Below are 25529 nucleotides of genomic sequence, written 5' to 3' on the forward strand. Positions count from 1 at the left end.
GTAGTTGCTTACACCCTTAGGTTATGACCCTTGTTGATCAACTTCATATCTTTTTATATGGGATGCTATTGGAATGAGCATGGGTCCAGAATCATTCCACATAATTTGATGGAATTGGTAAGATATTTGGCTCTTAAACATTGCTGTGCATTTTATGGGTTTTGTCTCATTTACTCCACTGTAGGCAGAGTCTTGTAATGTTGTTGATCAATTTCTTATCTTTAGATTGGATGTTTCTTGCATTCAGCTTAGCTTAGAAACCATTCTGATGCAGTTGATGCAAAGATTGTTTTAATTGACCTAAATGTACCTCTCATCAGCTAGCAGCCCTTTCTTATTAGATTTGATTTCATTGTGTATTCTTATGATGACTGGGCATCTGTTATTAATTAGGATTCCAAACTTTATGTGTCCATCATCTACAGTTGTCAGACTTTGTGGATGGGTTGCATTTATGGTGAGGAAGATCCCTATAAACTTCAGGGTCAGAAGCTCAAAGTGCAAAGTCACTGTGAAAGACAAGTGGCTTTTTCAGAATAACTGGAGCTTTCCACCATCAACCTTTACATAGCTTTGTGGGTGGCTTGCAATTGGGGTAAAGAAGAAACCCTATCGTGTTTGGTTTGAAAAAGTCAAAGGTCACCATCACTGACTAAAATAAGTAAAATGGTTTCCCTGCAAATAACTTGGTGTTTCCTCCATCTGCAGTTACCAAATTTGTGAGAATCTCTTAGAACCTATCACAATATTGATTAATATGAATAATGACTCATTCTAATTTTCTTTTCTTCTTGAACCTTCAAATTAGTGATCTGGACAAAAGGTCCTGAAATAACTCGTATTGCCTGATGTCAAGGAAAAGTGCTTACAAGTAACTGGCATGTAATAACATCCAATTTTGTAATAAGAACTATTATATTTCCAGGCCTGGCAGCATGGAGCTAAAATTCTGATCCTTACAGCTGGAGATGACTTGATGACTAATCAAGAGTTTAACTTTAAATTCATGGAAGTCTGCCCTGACAAATATAAAAAGAACATAGAGCATGTGCATTTTCCAGGGGCTGGTCATCTTATAGAACCACCCTACACTCCACACTGCAGGGCTGTTGACACAAAGGACAGATTACCGAGCATGGGATTGATTCCTGACAAATTTTGGGGTGAGTTGTCACAGGATAGGAGCCTAAGATTTTTTTTTTAAGATTTGCTTCAGATTAAAGGAGCAATTTATACAAGGGAAGACTTTGGTAAATACTATTACTGTATAATGTAATTAAGAGGGCCTTTACATTCCTTAATTTTTATACCTTCCAAGTCTAAAACCTTAAATGGAGTGTATGCTCATATAATGATGACCTTAGTTAAAAGGACTTCATAATGTAGTGGTCTTCCATGAATTACATAGAGACCCTAATTCTGCAGTTTGGACTTCAAAAAAAAGCACTTGATTAAAACTTTACTCTCTATTATTTACAACAATATGGAATTTAAAGTACATTTCATACTGTCAAAACATTAGTGACATGCTCTTTGTAGATACAGTAGTCCCCCTCTTGAACGGCCCCCTGACCAGCGGCCACCCGCTCCTTACGGCCAGAATCCATTGGCACCGACGAGTTTGTGTTCAAAAGTACCCCTCGCGAAAGGCCACCCCGCTATCACGACCAGCAGCCAGTATATTAGTGCAATAATATAAAATTTACCCCTCACAAGTGGCCTCATTTTATTTTGATATGTATCCAGAACCAGTATTTTATTCGTAATGTGTGTTAAGTAATCCTATTTCTGTTTCCCGATGACAGGTTTTCATTCCTCTAAGAAATGTTGACTGAAGTACATGTACCTCCAAGGTTAATATTATATAATTTACGCCTCACGAGAAGCCACATTTATTCCATAAAGCCGATAAAGCCTCAGATTTTAATCCATACAAAAGGGTGAAGTACATGTAATCCAATTAGCCTTACTGCTGTGTTATCATAAGATGTCCGGTTTAGTCACTTCAACAATTGTTAAGATTGCAATTATTGAACAGGAGTAACAGCTGAGAAGTGGCAGCATCGATGTACTACACAAGTCAGCAGGAAAATGGTTTGATAACCTTTATGGCTTCCCTTAGTAAGATGTTCACTTTGATAATTAGTAGCTATCACTACTGACAATAATTGTTAAAATTACAAATCCTAACGGCTGCGAGGTCAAATCTGCATGATGTTAAATGGTATATATCGCAGCCGTTTAGGCTTCACTCACTTAGTGTAAAGAAATGTATAAAAACAATAGGGTACCAGACTGCGACTAATGAATCACATGACAAGATCACTTCCTTTAAAAACACAGCAATTTGTTTAGATGCATAAAAATTGTTTTATCAGTATTGTAGTTGGCAACACGAATAACTTACTAAAAATATCAACATGTCATCAAGAAAAAGAAAAATTCTTAGTTTAGAAGAGAAAGTGAAAGTAATTCAACTGATCGATAGGTTCGGGGGGTGGGGGTGTTTGAGGATCCTTGCAGAAAACTAACATCGGAAAGACTCAGATAAACAATATCGTGAAAGATAAGGAAACAATTCTGCAGAAGTGGGAAGGTGAAATGGACGGAGAAAGGAAGATTGTTTGAGCCAGGAGATGTTTGTATCCTGATTTGAATGACAAATTAAAAGGCAACAATTTTGTCAGTTGAATTGGGATATGACGACTTAGCGGATGGTTGCACAGATTTCAAGTGCAACACAATATTAAGTGTTCTGTCCTTAGTGGAGAATCAGCTGATGTTAATAATGAAGTTTTCGAAGATTGGAACAAAAGACTAAACGATATATGCAGAGGATATGACAGCAAGGATATTTTTCATTGTGATAAGACTGGTTTGTTTTTTAGACTGTTACCAACAGAGTGACAGATGATGTGATCTGTAACAGAATTATAAAGACAGTTTTAAAACTATATTAATGGTTATTCATAACATTCTTTTGAAAATGATGAAACAGTTTGTTTTTCATTTATTTCACAACATGCATGTTATTTTTTAATGAAAATATTAAATGTTTTAGAAATAAATGTTCTTGTGACTTTCTTCATATGTATTTACTATTAGCATTTGTCATCCCCCTCTAGAAAGGCCACCCTCATTTTAAGGCCACTTCCCTGCTGCAGTAGGGGTGGCCTTATAAGAGGGGGACTACTGTACTGTACACTCGTACACCAAAGGCCTTAATTAGTCATTTATCTCCCAAATGACAAGTTGCCATATCATTTGGATTATTCTAGTCCTATCTCAGTGTAATTTTGAAATACCAATCACCAGATCGAGGTTTGAAGGTCCAACCTTTCAAAATAAGTTAATGGTGTATATTTTGACAATGTGATATTGTAAACCAATACTGACTAACATTGCCATGTCAGTCATGGTCTTGTACTTTCACAGATTTATGTATTTTCTTCTGTACATATGATGCTAATCCACCATTGAGTAATGCTCCCATTTCGCAAAGAAAGAAAAATCTAAAAATTACTTCAAAACTACTTAGCATAATTTGACCAGATTTCACAGAAAGCATCCTGGCATAAAGGGCTTTAAATGTTTTTTTTCAGTGATGCAAATGGGCAGTCAGTTATGGCTTCCATTACTAAAATTGGACAAAACTTTAAATGACTTTGGAGAAGAAACTGCTCAGCATATTGACTAAATTTTACATAAATGGTTCACACATTCAGAGCATTTGGATTTATCTAAATGATGCCACTTTGCCTTAAATATCTGACAAAATTACTGAAAATGGAAAAATCCTTTAAATGCCTTTTCAAAAACTACTCCCTAGAATTTGACCAGATTTTACAAAAAGCGTTCTGGAATTTAGGGCATTTAATTGTATGCAGATGATGCCAGTCCTCCCTCAAATATGGCTGCTGTTAATAAAAATTGAAATAAAACTTCAACTGCTCATTCTGAATCACAACATGAAGAATTTCTCAGACATGATTTTTCTTCATTTTAAAGTGGAATTCCGCTTTTCTCCTGACTTTAATCCAATTTTCCTTGATATAGAAAGTCTTTATATCATCTCCAATCCAGTTTTTTAAAAACGGTCTGTTCGGTCTCTTTCTGCAACAAACCTTGTAATGTTCCATATATTAGTTAGCCCATGACTCTTGTAAAGAGTATTCTGATTGTGCAAAAGTTTAAAGTCATCCAATAAATCTGCATGTAATGGAAACTGATGGCAATGAAAAGAAGCGTGCTTGCAAAAAATGGCATCCTGAGTTGTTGAGAGAGACCATGTCGAGAGAAGTTTAGATAAAAGTTTAAAAAACATATGGAAATGAGAATGCTGGAGCGAAAAGTTGACAGAAATTTAGCTTATAAGAAAACTGAACGCTAGAGGACTGGCATTTTGTGACCTCTGCTCTACAGTAATCGCAGTTGGAAGAATTTGGAACAGCACCTATAAAGAAGCTGCATATGGAAAAATTGAAGCTCAGAAGGCATCTGGAAAAAGTGCATTTAATTACTATAAGAAGAAACATTCCTTGCATGAGAGAACAGATGTAGCTCTTTGTCAGAATGTCAGAATATGCACACTGCATGTCGCCAATACAAGCACAGCTTAAAAGGGAAAAGGCTCTCATTGAGAAGGAAAAGAAATAATTGCACATTAAGCCAAAAAACCACACTGAGCCAAAAAAAGTTAATCAAAAAAGAAGGTTAAAGAAATCTTTGCCAAAGCCACAAAAAGAGCTAGACTGGCATATCAACAGGTTGTGTCCATTGGAGAAAAAGAAAAAGTGAATGTATGGGATTATTTGTATATAGTTGATGTACTTGGGTGTTTATTTTACAAATTTGTTATGAAAAGAGAGAAGTATAATATATTTGCTGCAAAAATTGAGAACATATTGTGACTTAATTATGATGTGAACATGAAATAACTTAAGGACCAGTAGTATTGGAGAACAGATTCAGGTGACAATAAATATGGTGAAATCATTCAAGTCAAATTAAAAAATTTTGGTAAGTTTGTTAGATTTTCAGATGATTATTTTGTTATATATTATGATCATAAGTTGCACCAGGAGCAGTATTTTTTATTGTAAAATGCATTTTTGGCAAAGGGGAACTTCGGCCCCCTGACCCCCCGCATCGGGGATGCTGTGCCTCAAGACCCCGTTGGGGGGGACCCCCAAACCCCCCTTTCAGATTTTTTATTTTTCGGGTGGAAAACTAAATTCATGTCTGAAAATAGGCTATGAAATAGGTCCAAGTGAGCACTGTCAGGAACTCTTTGAACTCTTGCTGTATTATGGTATACTTTCATGGAATTCATCTCCTTTTCTCATTTTGTTTACAGAAATATTCCATTGTAAAATTATTTTGTAAATTCTCAGTTGTTGTGGTTGTTTTATTGATGTTTGTTTTAAGTGCTTAACAAATTTTGCACTGCTGCCATAGGATTGTTCATCAGTGATGGGGATGTCTTTTTGAAAAGGTATATTGAAGCAATAATTTTACTACTATTAAAACAGGATATCATTGCCCAAATTTAGAAATAGTTTACTGAATTTAATATTACACCTCTCCCTCGATAACTCGCACACAATGGGGTCCACAAACATAGACCGCACTATAAGCGAGGCACAAATTACACGAGGGACCTACAAAAATTGAAAAAAAATCGCTTTGACATCGAGAAAAACGGGTGGGGTGGGGGTGGAGTGGTGTTAAGGAACTGGGCTCTTTATTGACTGAATCCTCATTTTACAATCACATCGATAATAAATTTTAATAACGCATTTTCCTTATTCTGTTTAAATAACATTTATTTTCAAAATGTCCAACACATGAAAGATCAACAACCATCATACGTATGTGAAAAAATATGTGTATCACATCACTACTTTTTGTTTTCTTTATGAGTCTGGTACCCGTAGTGGTGTTTAATATTATCCTGCCTAATCAGGAGACTAACTGTTGATACACCACCAAACAAGTTTCTTTTTTTTTTTAAAACACGCAACATTTATTTTGTGAGACAATCGTTAATATTGAAACTCAATTTTTGTATTGCTCAGTTAGTACAATACTGATGTCGTGATTTCGTTGGAATTAATAATGAAATTTCTTATCATCCTTGAGGATATCTCTAAGTGACAGTTCAAGAATTCTCTGAAACTCACATGCCCATAATGGTCTGTATCTGTGAAATCAAGGTCTTTATCTTATGAAGTACTCAATTCGCTTGGCTGCCTTGTTATCTTTGATCACAGTTATGAAAGAGTCGGTTAATTTAAGGTAGTTTATGATGCATACACAATAACATTAATAAGTGTTCAATTGATCAAATGATGTTAGTTCACCTGACATATGACCAGGGCCGCTATATTGTAAGTTTGTAGGATTTTCATGCCTTTTAATTTTTCTTTTATTCCTCCTCCATTATTTGATTCAAAAGACATAATTAACATGATAATACAAAGGAGGCTAACTTTTAATTCAGTGCAACAATACAACAATTACTTCCAGAAGTTTGTTTTCAAAACACATTCGGTACTTAATTAGGTTCTTAGAGAAACACTCGTGGACATAGCTGTTACGGTGGATTGATGCATTTTTCGTTTAATTACAAGAGGACACATTGCATTTATGATGATTACACTTAAAAGGATCTAAATGATAGAACCAGAACACAAATTTCAGTTGATAAAAAAAAAATTTTAATTTGTATTTATTTATTAAAGTTCTGCCTCCGCTCGGCATGAGTGACATTTTCATTGATCAAAATTTCCTTACATATCGTTAATTGCGGTGTACTAGGAATGTAAAAAATAGCATGACCTATTTTTAAATTTGATAGTTCCTAGTATCGATTAAAATTTCCAGTTCCTATCTACCGTTTTCGACAATAAAACGAAATATACTACAAAGTTTCTGTTACCAGTTTTGATCGTGATTTTCTTCAACTTCAATGAATAGGAATCAATTTTTTGGGTATTTTCTGGTTAAAAAATTAGATCCACACCTGACCCCACATTATAAGCGGGTTCTCAAGTTATTGGGGCTCGAGTTATTGAGGGAGTGTTGTATTTAGAAATGTCAATCTTTCCCCAATCAAATGACAGGTTGTATTCATACATTTGATGTGTAGACTTGGCAATATTTGTTGGTCAACAATATTATAAACTTGATCTGTTTTGTTTTTCAGATAAATTTCTGATGTGTGGTGGTGAACCAGTGCAACATGCAAAAGCTCAGGAATTCGGATGGATAAAGTGTCTTGATTTTCTAAAAAAGTCTCTGTGAGCAAAATATATTCAGTTGTATATGGATTTTTTTATATATTTCTTTAATCATCATTAGAGTTGCATTCAGATGGACCAAACCATTTCTGTCCATCTATTCATCTACCTGTCCATTTACATTTTTTTTAACCACTGTAGCACTGCAACAATTACACTGCACATGAGATTTGGATGTGCCTTCTAAAGGTTTCATAATTTTGGGTACAATTTTGGTAGAGACATTGCCACTTTTTATGAATTTTAAAAATCTCCACTGAAGCAGATCATTGTTTGTTAACCATTGAACATATTTTGATATAATTTGGTGTGGACATTGTCTCATCAACCTGTGTCATCTATGGGGTTTTGGCATATAAATCCATTTTGGACAGAGTTATAGCTCTTGGTAATTAACTTTCTGACTTCTCATGAGATATTGCTTTTAACTTGCATAGCTCAAGAACCATTCAGCATATGCTAACGTAGATTGGTACAAACATTGCCCACTAGACTCCCATTTCCTGTCCATGATTGAGCCAGTAATGCATTAAATGAGTCATTAAAACCAACAAAAACAAAACGCTAGTGATTGTGGGCTTTTCAGTCTCTATGGTCTTTTACAATGGTGGCCATATACTAAAGTTAAGTCAAGTAAAAAGCATGTTGAGTGGAATCATCTCAATATAGGGTAGCATGCATTTATTTATCAGTATGCATAATTTTGATTGTGGCATCACAGAGGGCGACATGCAACCTGGATTGTATTGGATCACACCTTTGGGTTCATTCATCCAAAAATGTATACGTATTTTAAAATTGAATTTGCTATAGACACTTCTGGGGGCATCTAAAGAGTGACATTCCAAAGGAGTGTTGATGTATATGAATCCAAATGAAGTGAATACTTGCCACTTAATGGTATGTAGAACCAAATTCTAAAATTGTCACCCATGACTGAAATAGTTGATGTTGAATGCATACGTGACCTGTGTGACTTCTACTATAGTTGTAAGCAAACACTTGTATCTTGTGACTTGAGATTGGGAGGTAAACAATGGCTCATGCAAGAAGATACTTCTAACCCCTTAGCCTGCTGTCTACATGGGCTTTTTGTAAGATCACAACTTTATTATTTATTTATTTATTTATTTATCATATGTAGTACATGCTCAGTCATTTAACAGCATCATCATCAGCAAGGTTCAGAGCCTGCAGTCCACCAGGGAACTTTGTCAGTGACAGTTATTCACAATGTGTGACATGGTCTGTAGAGCTCCGCAGCTACAGGAAGAGTCATTGGCCTGGACAAGGTTGACTGCACACCAATCCTGTCCTGTCCAGAAGCAGTTCAGTGTGGTCCACAGTTGACATAGAAGGTTGAAGCCAGGAGGGCAGACAGAAGGCTTAGCTACAAAGGAGTGATTTACAACATCTGTTGAAGACCTCTCATGCCAAATTAGCTGTCATATCCTCTGGCAACAAACCTAGCAAGATTGGACACCTCGAAGTCAAGCAGACTGCTGAATGTGAGGTGATGTCCATGTATAGTGGAAGTTTCTCACTGGCATAGACCTTAGCCAACACTTTTGTGGTTGCTTCCAGGTGATGCAGATATGGTGTAGGAATGTTGCAGAGTACCAAAAGTCATGGTAAAGGAGTAGGACATAGTGTTCCAGAGATTATTCACATTGTTGTGTTGAGCTGGACATCAAATAACTTAGTATGGGATGATCGAGCCCAGACATGAACTCAGTACTCGGCTGTCAAATAACAGAGGGCCACGATCAATGTGTACGTTCAGAACCTTTCTTATTGGCCATCACTGGCATCAGTATTCAAAGATACAGAGTACATAATATGTATGTAGTATCTTACAGTATCAAGATCAGCCACTTATCTTGCCTTTTAAAGTTATAGACAAGTTTGTAGTCTCAGCATCCAACTATTTTTTCTGGATTTGTGCTGACCCACTGCCAACCCCAAAATTACCAGTTGGTGCCAGGGCCAATGCCGCACACACCACATGGAAAACAAAATACAGCAAACTTGGGAAAATAGTGCCCAACACCCTTGGGTTTGGACACCTTAGGCAGTTGACCATATTGCCCACCCCACACAACTGCCTCGGTTAGTGCCTCCATAGAGGGGTATGCCCTAGTACTCTCAATGCATCTGTTTTAATAGGTTTGTCATGGGGCTGCAATGGGGCAGGAAATCTACCTCAATAGGATACTCATTCTATAGTATATAAATGCCATGCCTTATTAATACATTTCTTATATGGTTGTTAAATAAGGGATAATTTGCCCCACCCACTCCATTTATTGGGACTCTTCCAATTGGATATTCATATTCTGTGCTAATAATATAAATGCCATGTCTGTTTAATACATTTCTTATATGGTTCTTAAATAGGGGATCATCCACTTCCCTTTCATATATTGGGAGATAGTGAGCCAGGTGCTTTGTTTTTGTTAGTATACATGCAATTTAAAATCAGTATATTGTCTTCATTTTGGGATCAGTCTAGCACTTTTCATCTTGATCTGGAATCAACCTGGACTACACTTAGCGAGAATCAGCATATCATGGATATACTTAAGCTGTGATCAGCCCAGAATACACTCTAATGCAAGGATTAGCCTAGCAGAGATTCTACTTAGGCTGGGATTTGTCCAAAATACAATCTGTGGCTGGGATCAGCCTAGCAAAGTTTCTGACGAATCTGGGATCATACGCATTACACACTCTTGTGCAGTGATCAGCCTAGCACAGGAATCATCATAGTCATATGCAGTGTTGTATTCAGATTCTAGCCCATGAGATTTAGAGAGCCTAATTTTTATTTAAGTAGTGAAGTTATTGTGTGTGTGTGTGTTTGAAAGAGATTTGCATTGTAAAAAGAGAATACTGTATACTCATGTAACCATTATTTTCTTAAAACCCATGTATTAAACATTTTTGTGTGCAAGTTTGTATTTGTTGTGTATAAATCTGCCATTATTACACCATTTGAAGAGGACACTTTTTGCATGCTCAGTTTGACAGTCTCCTTTGAATTTGCTATTTACATGGCCATAGCCTTCTTTTATTAAGAATGGTGGTCATTGTCTTTAGACTCTTCATTATTGTATGCAAATTTTACATTCTCTGATTGGATGGTATCAGTTGAGTTAGCTACCAAACTTGCTGCAATATCAGGTTATGTATGACACATTTTTCAGTGAAGAATAGAAATGATAGGTGAAGTCTGATGCACTTTTTCTGTGGCAGATATTCAAATCCCTTGTGAATTTATTTTCTTGTTATGGATGAATTTGTCCTTACCTTTGAAGACAATTGTACATGGACATTATTTGATTTGCATCAGGCATGTTTTTGATCAATATTTTTTTTTTTTTAAATTAGCCCAGTTTATGCAGCCAGTTCCATATTGAATGTTTCCCATCATCGAGACTGGTACTTTGCTCATTTTGCAACAAGTCAATTTAGGCCCTATTTCACAAGGACAGATAGCTAACCATATGGAAAATTTCTCCTTGGAGAGCTCAAGCCATTTTACAACAATTGTTCTTGAATGTTTGATGGTTGGTTCAATTTAGGTGATGATAATTTAATTGCATTTTTAGTCTTATCATTAAAATTGCTAACCTTGTTGTTTATTTTGGTTTCTTCCTCAAATATGTTTCCAGATCATCTTGCCTTAGGGAGAGTTAATACTATTTTGCAAATCCAGCTCTTCAGGCTAAATATTTTTGGCTAAAAAACTAAAGGGGGGCCCCGAGTGGCCGAGTGGTCTAAAGCGCTCTTCGTTACGGATCACTGCCATCTCACCTCTGTCTGCGGCAGTTCAAGTCTAGGATTCAGCCAATGTTGGTATGTGAGAAAGCTTGCCAGTAGCTTCTCATGGGTCGGTGGTTCTTTCCGGTGTTTTCCCGGGTTCTTCCTCCACCATTAATACTGGCCACCGTGTATAGCCTATCGAGTGCTGAAAAATGGCGTTAAACCCCACAATAACATAACAATAAAAAACTAAAGGTTAACAACCCATTTGGCAATTAGAGTGGTCTCCCCTTGATACATGGATTGAAGCCAAATCTGATGAAGGACTTATGGTACTAATGGTGCTGAAAAATGAGAACCAGTCTCAAAAATGGGTGAACGTAAATAAGAGTATATATGGGTTTCACTGGCTAGGATTGATTAATAATGAAAATTAGATTTTAGTAAAAAAGAATCTGTTGAAAACTTAAGAACAAAAAGACTTTCTCATTCACATCCTTTACCTCAAACAATAAATATCAGCAACGCCAACATTAAATTCATACAATCAATATGAAACCTAGGTGTTACTCTGGACAGTACTCTCACATTGCACCAACATGTCATGAACATATACAAGGCTGTATATCTTGAGCTGAGACGCATCAGCTCAATTCGCAAATATCTTTCAGTTCATGCCACTAAAACACTTGTGTTCATTAGTACTTTCAAGACTGGACTATTGTAACTCAATTCTGTCTAGTTCATCCCAATATCTACTCCAGAAACTTCAAAAAGTTCAAAACACAGCTGCTCGGATCATACTTTGAATACCACGATCAGAGCACACCTCCCCGCTGCTCTGTACCCGACACTGGCTATCCATTCAATCCACCAGAATCAAACACAAAATTTGTTCTCTGTGCTACTTTCACTGTCGGACTCTAGTCCAACATACCTATCCGACCTACCCATGTGTACACACCAGCAAGATACTTACGCTCCTCTTCTGACAATCATATACTCATTATTCCCACTGTGAAAACAAAGTCATATGGAGAGCTTTCTTTTGCTTACCAGGGCCCAGCAATGTGGGATGAATTGCCCACTGAACTTAGACACAAAGACACAGTGATCACATTCAAGAGGGCTCTCAAAACTCACTTATTTCGATTGCAAGAACAAACTTAAAGACCTAATAATGTTTCCTACCTGAAATATTCTCAGCATGTTTTTTAGTTTTTAAAGTTTTTCTAATTTCATGGTGTTTATTTTTGTAATAATATTATTATATGTTTTTTTATCTTATAGGTGTTGTCTAATGTTGTAAAGTGCTTAGAGCTTCTAAAGATTAGGCGCTATACAAAGTCCTCATTATTAAGTTATAACTCAAAAGATAGAAATATTGTTTAATTGATGGAATATCAGTCCTTCAACAGACTTGAGTTTGGAACACTCATTACTGAAATTAGCACCTTACTTTTTGGTGCGGTATTGAAAGCATGTGTTTCAAACACAACGTTGATCTAGAAAATGTAGCGGTTTATATGGTTTTCTCTGCACATAAGCTGTCATCCAGGATGGCTCATATGGTTTTATCTGCACAGAAGCCGTCATCCTGGATGCATCAATACTGATAAAAAAATGTTTGATAATGAGCAATCAGAAATATAAAGTTATTTAATTTTTAATATCAGTGAGTTTTACTATGAGAACTGAATTAGCACTGTGAGTCTTGAATTCTTCAGTTTGTTTCTAGTATCATGCTCTCTACAGAAATAGAGAGGGCTCCCAATCCACATAAAAGCATTTTACAAGATTTATACCTGAAAACAAGTTGGAGGAATGTTTTCTTCAAAGTGAAATATATTTCATCTTTAAATTTACAACTTTTTCTGTTCTTTCTATCTCTGACGAATTTCTAGCTTTTCATTATCACCACTTTACCATCTTCACACTTGGTATATACCTGCATGGGTCATGATTGCACCCACACACATTGCTATAGCTGTATTTAAATAGGTGTATGTTTGATGTGTGATATAAGTAGTTAAAGGGGGCTGTTTACGGACAATGGGAAAATACATTACAGACCCCCCCCCCTTGGGCATGTTTATGAACAAGCCTTTTCAGCACACCCTGGGCATGTTTACGGACAGTGGAAATTTGACATGAGGAATATTGAGCATATTTCAGACAAGGGAAAGTTGGATTGAATAGGAATGGAACAGGTGAGGTGATGTCATGGTACTGGAGATTGGTAACAATGTGGCAAGGGTCTGACCTGAATTCGGGCTACTCTAGGGAAAGAGAGACAAATACAGTAGATAAAGACATAGACATATGGAACACATACATAGATTGATGAACATACCTTAACTATAAAATTGACTAAAAGAATTTTTAGGCAAGAAAGCAAAAGTTATATGAGTGGCCCTGACAAGGGCCTTTAGTTTTTTGTTAACACCATTTTATTAACATAGAGGGCATCGCATAGGTCTTCTTCTTTTCCTCAAACTTCTTCTGACTTCTGGACCGTAGATGAAGACCAGCTTCAGACATCCTTGTCTCTCCACATAAATTATTTTTTACCAAACGCTCATATCGGTGATCCAGATGATTGTCCATGATGATCTGACATGCATGGTTAAGTCCGTACGGAACAGCATCGATAATATAAGGGTAGATGAGTTTACGTTAGTCCACATCTTGTTGTGAGAACAGGTGAAGGGAATGAAGTGAACTGCTGTTATTTGCAATGGAAGAGCGGATCGAAACCGATTGAGTTTCTTCCCCAATCCTAGCACGCATTATGAAATTCAGTTGCAGAATAGAATCCTCCAATTTGAAGAGAGTGGTCTGTGACGTCATGCAGTGAATCAATGCGACAAGAGTTCTCAGACATGATATACAGTGAGTTGGGGTGCACCGGCCGTGGAGACAAGAAGAGATGACTTAGCAGCGGCTACCAAAGTCAACACAGGCCTACTTCCAGAAGAAACCGATTTTAATAAAATGTAGAGGATTTTCTCTCTTCTTTGCAAGCATTTGTTCCAATACCAGCACCTTCGCCACCTTCTCCTTCCTTACCATATGTTGAGCATTTTAAACAGAGACAGAAAGAAGAAATGGAGAAATTTTTAAAGGAGCAGAAAGAAGCAGAACAAGCTTTTCTCTTTCAACAACAACAGCAACAGTGAGAATTAGAGGTAAGAAGAAGGAAACAACAGGAAGAAGAAGAAGCAGCATAGAAGAAACAAGGTCTAGGAGAGAAGGAGGACAGTGAAAGTCAAATGGTGACGGTACTTAAAGACATTTTGGCAGAGTTAAGGAGGCTGAAACAAATGTATCAGACTTCTTTAGTACTACCCAAGAGAAAAAGACCTTCCCAAACCAGCAGCCCAACCCTGTTACTACGCCTGAGATACCTACCCTAGTGATTTCTACCAAATCATCAACAGGAGCATGTCCAGAAGTAGGCCTTGACCGTGGCAAAGGGATAAGGCAGTTAAAGCTGATTATGTCCCATTCCTGAGTTTGTTTTTTTTAAAAACACCCAACGGTCCTTTTCAGTGGCACCCACCTCTCGAAAAGAGATGGTAGTTCCATTGCCAAAATCAATTACAACTTAAAATCCCTTTTTTCCCAATGATGTGCGTGAGTGTAAGTCCTTATTCTAAAACACAAAAACTAAGATACACGTTTTCTGTCTTGACTCTTTTGGTACAACTTTCACAATGCAATATCACAACACTTTAAAATGTTCATAGACTTCTGTGTCTTTGTTCACTCTCTCATTGTTTGAATTTCTTCACTTTCACAGGTTTTTCCTCCTCCTCTTCCTCAGTTTCGTCTCGTCTTCGTTTCTTCTCTTTTTTCTCTTTCTGGACGTTTTCGGGGGTTCTTCCTTTTTGGGGGTTACCTATTCTTCCTGTTCGGAACCCCTCTCTTCCTCTTGCTCCTGTTGATTCTTAGGGCAGTCTGAAGACCAATGTCCTTTCTCTTGACAGTGATAACAGATCTTGACTTTTGTCTCTTCTGACACCTGTCTTGCCTTTTTTGACGGTCTGGATATTGTGTAGCCCAATGGTCTTTCTTCTTACAGATATAGCAAGTATCTTGATTTTATCTCGAAAAGAGGGGGAGTAGTCCGTCGGCTTGTCTGAAGAAAACTTTCTTACGATGGAAGACGATCGTTTGCCAAAGTGATGTTGAATTGCTTGTTGGACAAAATGGCACAACGATCGTGTTTACCCAAGACGGAATATTTGTCCGATCCTTTCCGCTACTTCCAGATGATTCACGACAAAACCAAATACATGAAACATGTAGACGTCCTTCATGAGGACTTAATCTTAGTCAATTACGAAGAAGAACTTCGTGAGGACTTAATCTTAGTCAATTACGAAGAAGAACTGGACTTTTGTAGAAGCCGACGAATTTGGAAATGTGATCATTGCTGCTTATGTGACAGCCCATGCTCGCTTAAAATTGTACAAAGCTTTAGAACTGTTAGGAGATCGTGTGCTGTATTTTGACAGTTGCATCTACATCGATCGCCTAAGTCACTGTTACCCTAAAATCGAAGGAGACCGTTTAGGAGCCTGGACGGACGAGCACCCCAGCGACAAGATTCTAAGTTTTGCAAGTGGCAGCCCTAAAAATTACGGCTACGAATACCGGGACCAACAAGGAAAAGTGCACACGGAGTGTACAGTGAAAGGATTGACTCTCAATTATCGCACCAGTCAAGTGGTGAACTTCGGCGTGCTGAAAGAAGCTTTGCAGTTTGGACAGGATGGAAACTTGAATGTGACCACCTACCAGTCGCACAAGATTGTACGCTTACCCACACACCAAATTGTCAGTCGGCCTTTATAAAAAGTCTATCAAGTTGTGTGCCAGATCCGAGTGTGGCGTCCCAATCATTTCACTTTACCGTACGGTCACGTCGATATTTTCAGCATATAAATAAGGACAACGTCCAAGACCGATAGTTCATTGTAACTACAAAGACCAAGCGAGAAAGATAAATACTTTTAAACAGACATCATTCAAGTTCGGGGATTTTCAAGTGGAGTGCGATGTTCTGCCTTGCGATTGCAGGGATGCCGTACGCTGTGACCTTAGGGATTCAGTATCACATCATAGGATCTTTGCTATGACTACTACCACTACAACTACCATTGAAAGTGATGTTGTGCGTATCAAACCTGTCGGATGCGAAAGCGATGCCACTCGTTATCGTGGACTCTTTACTGGTTTTCATTGTCAGTATCATCCTCCATGTGAAACCATGCAGCTACCACCCTACGGATGTCATCCATCTCTAAGTAAATTCCTGCAGATTTCACCGTACCTTCATCGAATAGAGCCCGTGAAAGATTAATATTCGTTCCCTGTGCGTTTGCCTGAATAATGCAACTTTGGTAGTCGATTCGAAACCTTCAAAGGAATATGGCCTAAATATCTGGGTGGACCTACCCCCTAAGAATTAGTCAAAACCGGACTTATATACTTGGGCGAAAGGGATAATGCCAAGTGCTTCAGTTGCGGTGTGTCACTTCGCGAGTGGGAGCAGAAAGATTCGGCCTACCAGGAACATGCTCGATGGTCTCCGAATTGTCACTATCTACCTTTAGTGGGACGATATCAGTAATCTCTGGATGGATACTTTACAGGAGAACATTCGTGGTTTGCCTGTGGAGTTGAGATAACGCATTTACTGAGAGCTGGTCAAAATACAAGTCAAATGCAAACTCAAAATCATTTCTCCATTTTTTAACTCTGCTCTCTTCCAAATTAAACGAAGACTGGTTATGGGAGGACACTACTTAAATAACAAATATAAACGAGGCTATTGGTTACGACCCAGCGATTCCTGATTCATGGAGGCCACTGAATGGATACTTTACAAGAGAACATTCGTGGTTTGCCTGTGGAGTTGGGAGAACGCGTTTACCGAGAGCTGGTATAAATACAAGTGAAACGCAAAGAACAATTGCATCCGTTACGTCACCGATGTTTAAACCGCTTGTACCTGAATGCTATTAGAGGACTGATTCAGATGAAAGTGTTCCAGTGGTCAGACATTGTTAAACTGGACGTAGGTGAGAAGGATTGGTTTGTTCTGACTCATTCTTTTTACTACAAGGTAGACATACTGCAACGAATTCCAGAAGAAATCTTAGAGGACTTCCAAAATCTTTTACACGATGTAAACTTAGTTCAAGTGGAAACCTTTGAACGGAGTGTGATGTGCAAGTTAGTGACTAAACTCTAAGTACTAACTGTGGCCTGATTGCGTTTGCCAGTTCTAATTCTTTTAATTTGTATCACAATTCCAAAAATATAGAGTATTCCCAAATGAATTCTAGTGGTATTCCGAATGAATTCTAATCTTGAATGTACTGAAATACCGATAACATGGAAGTGTTGAATTGATAACAGTCTTGATGTGTCACAATTATATGATCCAAAACGTCTCTAAATGAAATCATAATACTCACAAAATAGTAATTTAATCCGAAAGTGTTACTGAGCACAGCAGCCCATCATATAAATATAAACCGATTTATCATCTAGAGACGTTTACTGACGGCTATATAGCAGTTTACTCGCTGTGATCTGGTTACTTCATGTGCTAACCTACAAAAAGTAGTAGCAGCAGAGGGGGCGAATCGGACATTTTGTCCAATCGTTATTTTGCTTAATTATTACTTTCTGCAACTCAACGATCTAGTGTCGTCAGCGCCTGGTAAAAAAAAAACGACGACGTCGTTGGGGGATCGTCGCGTCGTCATTTGGTTTAATTAACACCTTCTGCGCGCCGATCCCCAGCGTCGTCAGCGTCCGGTAAGCACATCGACGACCGCGTCGATGTCATCGCCCCCTCTGCTGCTATGATCTTACAAACAGAGTGATTACTAACTCCTCCTCTTGTAGGTCAATTAGGTTATTTGACTGATCGGTAATTCTAAAATTAATTCTCGTTAAAAACCGATCATGGCATCGCATATAGACCGGATTAATCGGACTCTCAATGATCAAAAATCCCGGGGGAGCTGTTGGTGAAAACGAATAAAGGATATACCCCTGTTGAGCTTGATTTGATTGCTTGGTATCCACCTGGTAACTCCCTTCGATAACATCACACACCAGATTGATTGCTATCACCGATGCAATATTTACGTTGTATGGAGCAATATGCCTACCACCATCTCCGTTATCGTATCTGAGGATAGTTGATGGGGGGGCGTCCGCGGGTGGATTCTTAGGCCATCCTAGTATGGTTCTTATTGAACTGTTATAAATATCAACCATATACCCCGGTGTGCTTATTTCAATCGTCGACGATAACGTCGGTTCATGAACCGTAATAGCGATTTTTGATTCCTTTCCTGTGATCGATTTTATCCTGCGTTGAAATTCCTTATTGATTTGTTCTATTTGGTATGACCCAGTTGGTATTGTAACCTCATTCCAGTCTGGGGTCCCATCGGGCTTATTTGTCCATGCAAAAACCAGCGAGTTATTAGGTTGTTGTCCGTTAAATGCGTCCGCTCGGATATTAGGCCAACTGTGATATACTCGCAATTTTGCCAGCGCTATTTCCTTCACTGGAACCGGCGACGGGAAGTTCACACTGAATTCGGGTTTCGTTGATGTTATCGATATCATACTTGTTTGTACCGGAGTGGTGTTCTCCGCGATCCGCTGAAGTAATTGAGACCCTTCGGGGTTCAGCGACATTATTATTATTCGTTGTTTTTAGTGTCTAATTTTAACAACCAGGTGGTTTCGGCTTCCAGTTGAAAATCCTCGATTTTTGACATCGCGGAGCTATATAACTGGACCATCGTGGAGAATTCAACATCGGATACGAACAAATTATCAATCGATAACGAGATCAACCCGGATAATTTCGAGTATGCGTCGGATACTATTTGATGTTTTACTGTATACTCGTTGAGTTTTTTCTGAAAACACGATGATATCTTCCTAGTGATTGCGTTGGCAACTCCAGCAACTGTTGTCATTGCGGAGACAGCGATTGGAACAGCGATCGGGGTTATCGTGGTCACCGTGGATAAAATAACACCGGCGCCAGCTACTATACCCGACACCGAGTACACGACCGCGTCGATGGCGGTTATTTTTCGGCGGTATTTTTTTATTTTTGCACGGTATTGTTCGGAAAGCGTTTTTAAGTTCGCGGAGAATTCTTTTGCGGTATCGAATCGATATTGATGTGACGTCGGTGATACCTCTGATTCAATTTCCTTGGTGGTCATTTTTATTTTAAAAGAGCTAGTGTTTTTAATTACTTAGATTCGCTACAAATTCCACATACCATGTAATGTTTGCCCCGGCTAGATTTCTATCAACGGCATAAATTGTGAACGGTTCAGTTGCGTCCTTGTCTATAATTGTTGATATTGTATTGTTAAACCCGGATGAACTCGACGATAATATATTAAACTGCATCATTGAAACCAGTGTCAATCGATAAATGCCCTTAACAGTTGCGGTGATATTTACTGTATTCTGTGTAGGAGTCCAAGCGAATGATCCATGCCGAATCGTGTATACTGTGTTGACGGTGTTCTCGTGAGGGATTTTTATTTTTTCGAGTTGCTTTGTCATTTTAGGTAGTCTGTCTTTAATCGCCGCAACATCAGTTTTAATCGTTCCTATTTCCTGTATATGCGTGTCCACATCTTTTTTGTTCGCTGCAACCCTAGTAATGAGTGTATTTATTTCCTGTATATGCGTGTCTATACTTTTTTTGTTCGCTATAACATTAATTTTGAGTACTTCTATTTCCCCTTCATGCACGTCTATACTTTTTTTGCTCGCTATAGCATTAACGTTGATTGTTTCTATTCTCTGTCCATGCGCGTCCACATTATTTATGATCGTTGTAACATTAGTAATGAGTGTATTTATTTCCCGTTCATGCACGTCTATACTCCTTTTGTTCGTTGCAACATTAGTGTTGATTGTTTTTATTTCCTGTCCATACGCAGTGATATCATTTATAGTTATTGTAATCTCATCCGGTTTGACATTTTTTTTACCAAAGAATTTATCAACGGCGTTATCGATCCTGTTAACATTTTTTCGTAACGAGGTAAATTGGCCCGACAGCGTCGTAAACTCCAAAATAGTATTTTTTATTGTTGCAAGATTCGGTTCGGTTACCGTCGGGGTTCCAAAAAAACTAGCGGTAGTGAGTTGTATATCGGTCACCGATCTATCTAACCTTGTAAAACCGTCTTGGACTAATGTTACCCTATCCGTCACCGTCGACAGATGTTCACCCGGTTTGAGTCGTCCGTCGACGGTATACAACGCGATAGTGCCCTCGCCGGCATCACGCTGTCGTGTTAAAACATCATTCAGTGACACATTACCGGATTTCAATTTACCCTGGCGGTCTTGAAATACAACTATTTCGCCCGGGTCAACACTTGTTAGATTCAACATATCAGCGATTTCATCCTCAATTAGTTTTTTTATGTCGGCGGCGGTCGTTTCCGTGGATTCTTTCAGCGCCGAAACCGGTCGCCCCCAGATATCAATCATTATTATTGTAAATGTTATTCTCTAAAATCCGTTGAGCTTCTACGACCCCACTAGTGTATTCGTTTACAACCACATGAGGTGGTTTTCGCGATGATGAAATCGCCGCAAGTACGTTCAATACCTCACGGCCACATATCGGTGGGTCACTTAATCGCTGTGTTGGCAGCGTGGAATAAAAAACCCGGGCTGAACACGCCCGGATATACCGCATGAACTCTTTCGGCGGGGCTAACCCGTATGAATCAAAATAGACGATCGCACGCGGATCAATCGCGTATGCAACCCAATGAGTTCCCGCTCCGGAGGACCCATCGAGGTTAATTATGCCGGTTTCAATATTCCTTGGGGCCGCCGGTAATTGATCCCTCATAAAAACACCTCTGAAGTTTTTTATCGCTAACGCGTTTGCGGCATCTATTAAATCAAAATTAGACATTGGAGTCATAGACTCAGGAGTCATTGACTCCCGAGTTAATAAACGGTTCCCGGTAGTCTTAGACCCTTTCCCGAGTACCATGAATACGGGGTTCCCGGTAGTCTTAGACCCTTTCCGGCCACGGGTCGTTTTTTTTTGTAGCCTTTCCCGGTTGCCTTCTTCAATGCCATCCCCGCCGCGGTACCAACGGCTCCTAACGCCGCCGCCTTAGCCACTGCTGGTGCGGCCGCGGCAATCAACGCTGGAATCGCAGCTAACAGCGGAAATATCCCACCGGTCTTTTCCATGTTTTTAATTGCTGCGGCTGAAAAATCTATTTGAACACCCTTTTTATTCTTCATCGCATCATTGAAATGTTTTATTTGACGCGCCGTCAACGATATCTTATGATTACCACCTGCCATCTGCGACGGCTTCAGCGTTATTGTGGTCCCGCATTGTTTAGCCGACTTTGATCGTAATTTCTTGACTTGACCATCAGTCAACTCTACACTGACGACACTATACGACATTTTATTGTAAACGCGTTTTGTGCTTTCAATTACATGTTTTCCACTGGCGCATCAACGATTCTCATTCGTCCACCAACACCTTCTAGCAGCATTGATTTATCGCTGAGAATGACAGCAACCGCTCTATAATTAACACCACCCGGGGCTATACGAGCTCTGAAGTGTATATCAACGACGGATTGTCTCGTTAAATCAAGATGTTCCAGCGAAAAATAATAAATCGGATACAGGTTTTTAAAATCAAGTTGTGATATTTGCAAACCAGTGTCGACGTTTTGATCACGACCCATATACGACAGCAATCGATGATACACACGTGCGATATGGTTGTCGCCGTAATTAAGCTGTATATCCTCGGATGGTTCCTGTTGTCCGTTTATTCTCAGCGAAACATCCCTGACTCCTAATTGATCAAATATCATATGGCTGCGTTCTTGATTACCCAATCGTTCCCTATTCTGCAGCGCTATGAATATATGACGCGGGGCTGAAACACCCTGTTTTGACGCCAGGTGCCATGTAAACGTATCGGCGACGTTATCCTCTTTAGCATCAGTTGTTACCGCTAGCCAACTCAACAACGATTTCCCTCCCTGTTCCATAAATGCTAACAATCGTGCTTCCGTGGTAACTGATGGAGTCAGCACCGGCATCCACAATGCCATTTTAGTTAAAACGACTTTACCGGCAGCGACGCCAGCAGCACGCCATATTGCATTGTTATCATCGCCCCTTCGCGTCAGCGCGATTGTATGCTTAGCCCCATAGACAACTTTTCTGACATTTCTGCAGAATCCAAATATGTGATGGAGTGGAATCGCGCATGAAAACTGTCGGCGTGGTCCTTGCAACATTCCTACTCGTGCTGCGAATCCTAGATTGTAATCATTGTTGGTGCTTTTTATAATATTGAAATTAGCGCCTGGTCTTGCTCTGCGGTCTGGATTGGCTGCTTCAGCCTGTGGGTCAGCTGCGGTATCTCTTTCCGCCAGCACGTTAACGTACTGAAGATGGTCAGCGTTATTGGTGGTGTCCTTCGAAAACATCATAGATGGGCCCGCCGATCTTGTATAATCATCCGAGTATCTCGCCAACCCAATTATCGTTGTTGCAACATCAACCTCGCGTTCTATTGATTCAATTTCTCGCCCGTCAATAAGATATCTGGCGCTCTCAAATAACGCCATGATACCGTTGTTAACGAAGCCAACTCGAACACGATGGTCATCTGCGTATGGTGCATTATCGGCGGCATTTGTCACGAGTTCTCCCTCGATTTCGATAAACACTTCACACGGCAAAAAATATTTACTGGTATCTTGGACTTGAAGTTCAATTCGCGATCGTAGGTCGGGTTGCGCTGCATAATAAGAATAATATTGATAATCACGGACAGAATCATCCCTGCGCACTGGGGCGTCCATATCAAACGCGGGGTCAGCGGTTCGCGCAAACATTTTATTATTTATCATGTTGATGTTTTCAATTGAAATCCATCAACGTCGTTTTCGTCGTAAATTCTTTGAATTTAAACCACTCCCCGCTATCGCGTTCATGAGCGCGTTGGTTGCCGCATCGGCGGATGGCGAAGTCGCCAACGACTGAGTCGCCGCCAACGACTCTAGTTTTTCTTCCACGGCGTTATTTATTACTTTACTGACATTTGCAGGCATCACTGTCGTTGATGGCATTACCGGTGGTTTCTGTTTTTTTCTCCTGGATTTCACCAACGACATTAGTTTGTCTCGCGCGGCTGAAAGCGCCTTTCCGGCAACATCTCCAATAGCACTAATTCCCTTATCACGAATAACATCAATAGCCTTCATCCCTAATTGTTTGGCTAACGGCGCTACTTTTGGAGCCATTCTTGTAAATAACCCCGCAATGGTGCTACCCAGACCATCTCCATAGTACGCGCGGTAAACAGGCAATCGCGAGTTTACCACGTAGACGAGTACTGGTTTATCATGGTTGTAGTGTATGATCATCCTTATTAAAAACACCAGTTTTCCAATTAATCATCCACGAGTTCGTCTATGAGCGTTCGATATGCATTAATGTCCATAATACCGCCTGCAAATAAACGCTTGCAAATATCAGCGGCCTCATTGATTATTTCCGGAGAGTTATTTCCGGCTCGTTTTCCTCCGATTAGTACTTCCAGCCGTGATATATCACTGAGAACACTACCAGGACAGGTAACGCCGTAGGATTCTTTACCAACAGAGTATCCTTTTCCTTTTTTTGGTGTTATACTCTTAACTTCCTTGTGGAATGCGTCGTAATCGGATTTACTACGATGTGGTAATGCATCTTTATGTTTACTTGCTAAATACACTATTCTTGCCCAGTCCTTTAACGACTTTATATTTTTCTCGTAACCGCTATTGATATGCTTCTTATCTCGTATGCTCTTAGCAAAATTGTTGGCAGCAAAATTAATTAATTCTTCCCTGTTGCTGAAGCCTCTAATTTCATCTATTGTGCTCTTCTTGAGTACAATACGGGGTATATTTCCCTCTTTTTCTTCCGGTATTTCTTCTTCCGGTGTTTCTTCGGGTATTTCTTCTTCTGGTTCTTTCGCAGCAGCGCCTAGTTCTTCCTCGTCGGCCATTGTAACATAAGGTTCTTGTGGTTCGGTTATAGCGAGTGGTGGTGGCCTCCGTGTTGTAGCAGCCGCTATTTTTGCAGGAAGTGTTTCTAAAGACCTTTTTGTTTGTTCGGTCTGAGCCGCTATCTTTTCAAGCGCACCAAGAACGGGTACAGTTGCCGCCGTAACATCTTTGGTCGCTTTAGTTACCGGGGCAAAGAGTTGTTCGCTTCCAACAGTAAAATCGGTTTGTAGTTGCTGCCGCGTTTGAAGTTGTTCTCGGACCCTGTCTCGTAACGGTATAAACTTTTTAAGCGCTGCTAGCCGCTCTCTGGCTAGCCGAGTAGTAAGTGATTCGCCTACCATTATTGCAATTGCGAAGCAATTTCTAATTTCTCGCCGGAGTTTTCGTCTATAATCCTTCTAATGTTTTTGATCTTACTAGAAATCTCCCGGCGTCGTTCATAAACACGTCCGAGTTTTTTTCGTATTATTTCAACGGCAGTAAATAGTCCAATGAATGCATTTGCGTCATTGTGGTACAAGTTTTCATTAATCGTATGTTGTAATCGTTTTATAAAAAAGTACTCGCGGGCCAGGGTAAAACGCCCCCGTTTCGACTGTTCGTTAATAATCTCATAATCGGATAATATTTTTTCACTGTCGAGACCATCAGATAATTCAATTCCTTGATTTTTTAATTTTGAAATCTCAGTTAATATATTATTGATGTCTTCGATATTCATTATTCTTATAAAACATCTTGTTTTTAAATAAAAAAAAATGAAAACCCCGTGTATCAATTCCGAGGTGTTCATACTTTGTTTTCTTCCGGAACGGACAATTTATTGTCAGCGCCGGTGGCCTTGTCAGCGCCATAGGCGCCGGTGACTTCGTCACTCGCTGATATTTACATATGAAAATCGAATTCTGTGTCCGGTCCTTTTTGAGATCGCTGTTTGATATACTCGTTCTGCAACAAATCGTACTGAGGCCCTACAAATGTCGAAATATTTTCCTGCCGCATGCATGGAGTGAAATGTTTTTTCCTCGTGCGTTGATGTATTAAACGATTTGACACCTCTTGCTTGATTTGAACACTTACCAGTTTGGCCTTTTTTAATATTTTCGCTCTGAGAGATAGCTTGCAGATTACACAGTCTGTTATCTTGACAATTAGAATTAATGTGATCAATAACGAGGCCATCCTTGATCAATCCGTTAAACGCTTCATATATCACCCTGTGAACAAAATACGTCTTCTTTCCAGCACTAAATTGCAAATACCCCCGATTATTCACGGTACCAACCGGCTTCTTCAGTTTGCGGTTTCTAACAATGCCGTCGCGAGATGCCTC

At 39.3% G+C, this 25529-nt stretch overlaps 1 protein-coding gene across 1 annotated transcript in view; it reads left to right on the forward strand.

Moving 5' to 3' along the window:
- LOC149786750 (bile acid-CoA:amino acid N-acyltransferase-like) overlaps positions 1 to 25529 on the forward strand; it is a 67102-nt gene that overhangs the window by 22415 nt on the left and 19158 nt on the right. Inside the window, exons 8-9 of the mRNA XM_089977266.1 lie at positions 926 to 1163; positions 7208 to 7301. Of these exons, the coding sequence (XP_089833392.1) occupies positions 926 to 1163; positions 7208 to 7301 (332 nt within the window). The remainder of the gene's footprint in view (positions 1 to 925; positions 1164 to 7207; positions 7302 to 25529) is intronic.

This window comes from Sinohyriopsis cumingii, chromosome 12 (genome assembly GCF_028554795.1).
Source record: "Sinohyriopsis cumingii isolate HCF-2022 chromosome 12, ASM2855479v2, whole genome shotgun sequence".
Lineage (NCBI taxonomy): Eukaryota > Metazoa > Mollusca > Bivalvia > Unionida > Unionidae > Sinohyriopsis > Sinohyriopsis cumingii.